The sequence below is a fragment of the Limulus polyphemus genome, unplaced genomic scaffold, assembly GCF_000517525.1.
Source record: "Limulus polyphemus unplaced genomic scaffold, Limulus_polyphemus-2.1.2 Scaffold8330, whole genome shotgun sequence".
Taxonomy (NCBI): Eukaryota; Metazoa; Arthropoda; class Merostomata; order Xiphosura; family Limulidae; genus Limulus; species Limulus polyphemus.
Window position 1 is genome coordinate 5,645 of NW_013673940.1, and position 2,468 is coordinate 8,112.

The 2,468-nt window shown below is 27.8% G+C and overlaps 1 protein-coding gene across 1 annotated transcript in view; it reads right to left on the minus strand.

The window, feature by feature from the left end:
- Positions 1-1,706: 1,706 nt before the first annotated feature.
- The window catches only part of LOC111083142, a gene marked incomplete at its 5' end in the record, with an annotated part of 22,224 nt that continues 21,462 nt past the window's right edge, over positions 1,707-2,468 (minus strand). The window contains one exon of the mRNA XM_022379426.1: positions 1,707-2,208. Coding sequence (XP_022235134.1) covers positions 2,092-2,208 — 117 coding nt within the window. The remainder of the gene's footprint in view (positions 2,209-2,468) is intronic.

Below are 2,468 nucleotides of genomic sequence, written 5' to 3' on the forward strand. Positions count from 1 at the left end.
TCCTAGTTATCAGTTCCAAACTGTAAACATCATATATTTCAACATATAGTTGCTTCCTAATTATCAGTTCCAAATAAAAACATTATATGTTTCAACATATAGTTGCTTCCTAGTTATCAGTTCCAAACTGTAAACATCATATATTTCAACATATAGTTGCTTCCTAATTATCAGTTCCAAATAAAAACATTATATATTTCAACATATAGTTGCTTCCTAGTTATCAGTTCCAAATAAAAACATTATATGTTTCAACATATAGTTGCTTCCTAGTTATCAGTTCCAAATAAAAACATTATATGTTTCAACATATAGTTGCTTCCTACTTATCAGTTCCAAATAAAAACATTATATGTTTCAACATATAGTTGTTTCCTGGTCATCAGTTCCAAATAAAACATTATATGTTTCATCATATAGTTGCTTCCTAGTTATCAGTTCCAAATAAAACATCATATGTTTCAACATATAGTTGCTTCCTAGTTATCAGTTCCAAATAAAACATTATATGTTTCAACATATAATTGCTTCCTAGTCATCAGTTCCAAACTGTAAACATTATATGTTTCAACATATAGTTGCTTCCTAGTCATCAGTTCCAAACTGTAAACATTATATGTTTCAACATATAGTTGCTTCCTAGTCATCAGTTCCAAACTGTAAACATTATATGTTTCAACATATAGTTCTTTCCTAGTCATCAGTTCCGAACTGTAAACATTATACGTTTCAACATATAGTTGTTTCCTAGTCATCAGTTCCAAACTGTAAACATTGATATCTATTTTTACCTTCTAAATATTTTTCTGTTTTTGCTATTTTCCAAATTCCTTTTTTTTTCACTTTCATTAGCACAGATATTATAGTTGTTACTCAAATTAGTAAATCACACCAGCCTTGTAAAGACGAAATTTGATAGTTTACCAATGTCTTTTTACATACACATGTTACATTAGTTAAAATAATGTACTTTATTATTAACTTACGTATTCAACATTATGTTTACAAATTATTTATAAATTACAAAAAATCCTGCTAACCTCGTAAGTGAATGGAAGTTTTTGTGCGGAACAATGTTTAAAGACAACATATTTCTATCATTCATTAGCCATAATGATAGGTTGAATCAACAGGCAGGATTTATTTTTATCTAATTTGGTTAAAGTTCAAATCAGTAGATACTCAACTGTTCATTAGAATTAATTTTGAAGAACTAATGTTTTCATTTCTTAAACAGTTACATGACACACTGCAACATGTTAATCACAAGCTACATGATAAACAGATAAAGAGTGAGTGGTTCATGTCCATCTTTGTACACTGTCTTCTTCCTGTGGTTGTGCTCTACATACATATAAGAAGCAGCTGACCTAAAGTGTAATCAACTTATCATTAAACTCAACTGAATCTTAGTTAATCAAGTGGTTTCCCACTAGTGTTGTTCATAGGTTTATCCAGACACTCTGTTATTTCAGGATTTTACTTAAAATTAAAAACTACTTGAAGATATATTGAATACTGGAGAATTTCATTAATAATTGAGGGTTAGTAACTTTGAAAATTTACATTTGAATTACAGAATCATTTATTTAGGAACTTTGTAAATAACATACACTTTAAAAAAGACAATTTTTAAGGAATACAGAAAAATACAAAAATTTTCTTATCTAGATGACTACTATAGTATTTCTAAATATGATCAAATTTTAAGTTTTCATTTTATTTTATATTTATTTATATAAATATAATAAATATTAAGAGAGAACATTTACACTGAGTGTTTATATCTGATACCACGATCGGTACGGAGCTTGAAGATGGCCCACTCCTATCAACTAAATCGTTACACTTCTAATTGTCTTAAAACCTGTTCACAATATTAAACATGCTGAATGTTAGAACAAAGAATTTTTCATTAGTAAAAATATGTGTATTTTAATAGATATTTATAGTTGAATAAAATATTAAACATTAAAGTGGAATATTAACCAAATTTTGAAACCATCCTATACATTAACATGCTAAGATTATTGAATATTATTAATATATTATACACCACTCTTCAGATTTTTAAAAATCTCAACTAAGTTGTCAATGCAGACTTTTGATGAAGTTCCACACATTGGAAAGTTCCTTGGTTACACGGTTTACTTTCATTTCTAACACTGGGAAACTTTCTCTCATTTCATAAGTTAACTCATTAAGGCTCTAAAAAACAAAACAGCCACAGAAACAGTGTTAATAGTAGAACAATTAATAAGAGAGTTTCTTACACATCAATACTCATTTAGTTCTAATTATAATACTGACAACTGAAGCAAACATTATGACCAACTGTATCTTACACATCAATACTCATTTAGTTCTAAACATAATACTGACAACTGAACTAAACATTATGACCAACTGTATCTTACACATCAATACTCATTTAGTTCTAAACATAATACTGACAAAAGTTCAAATCA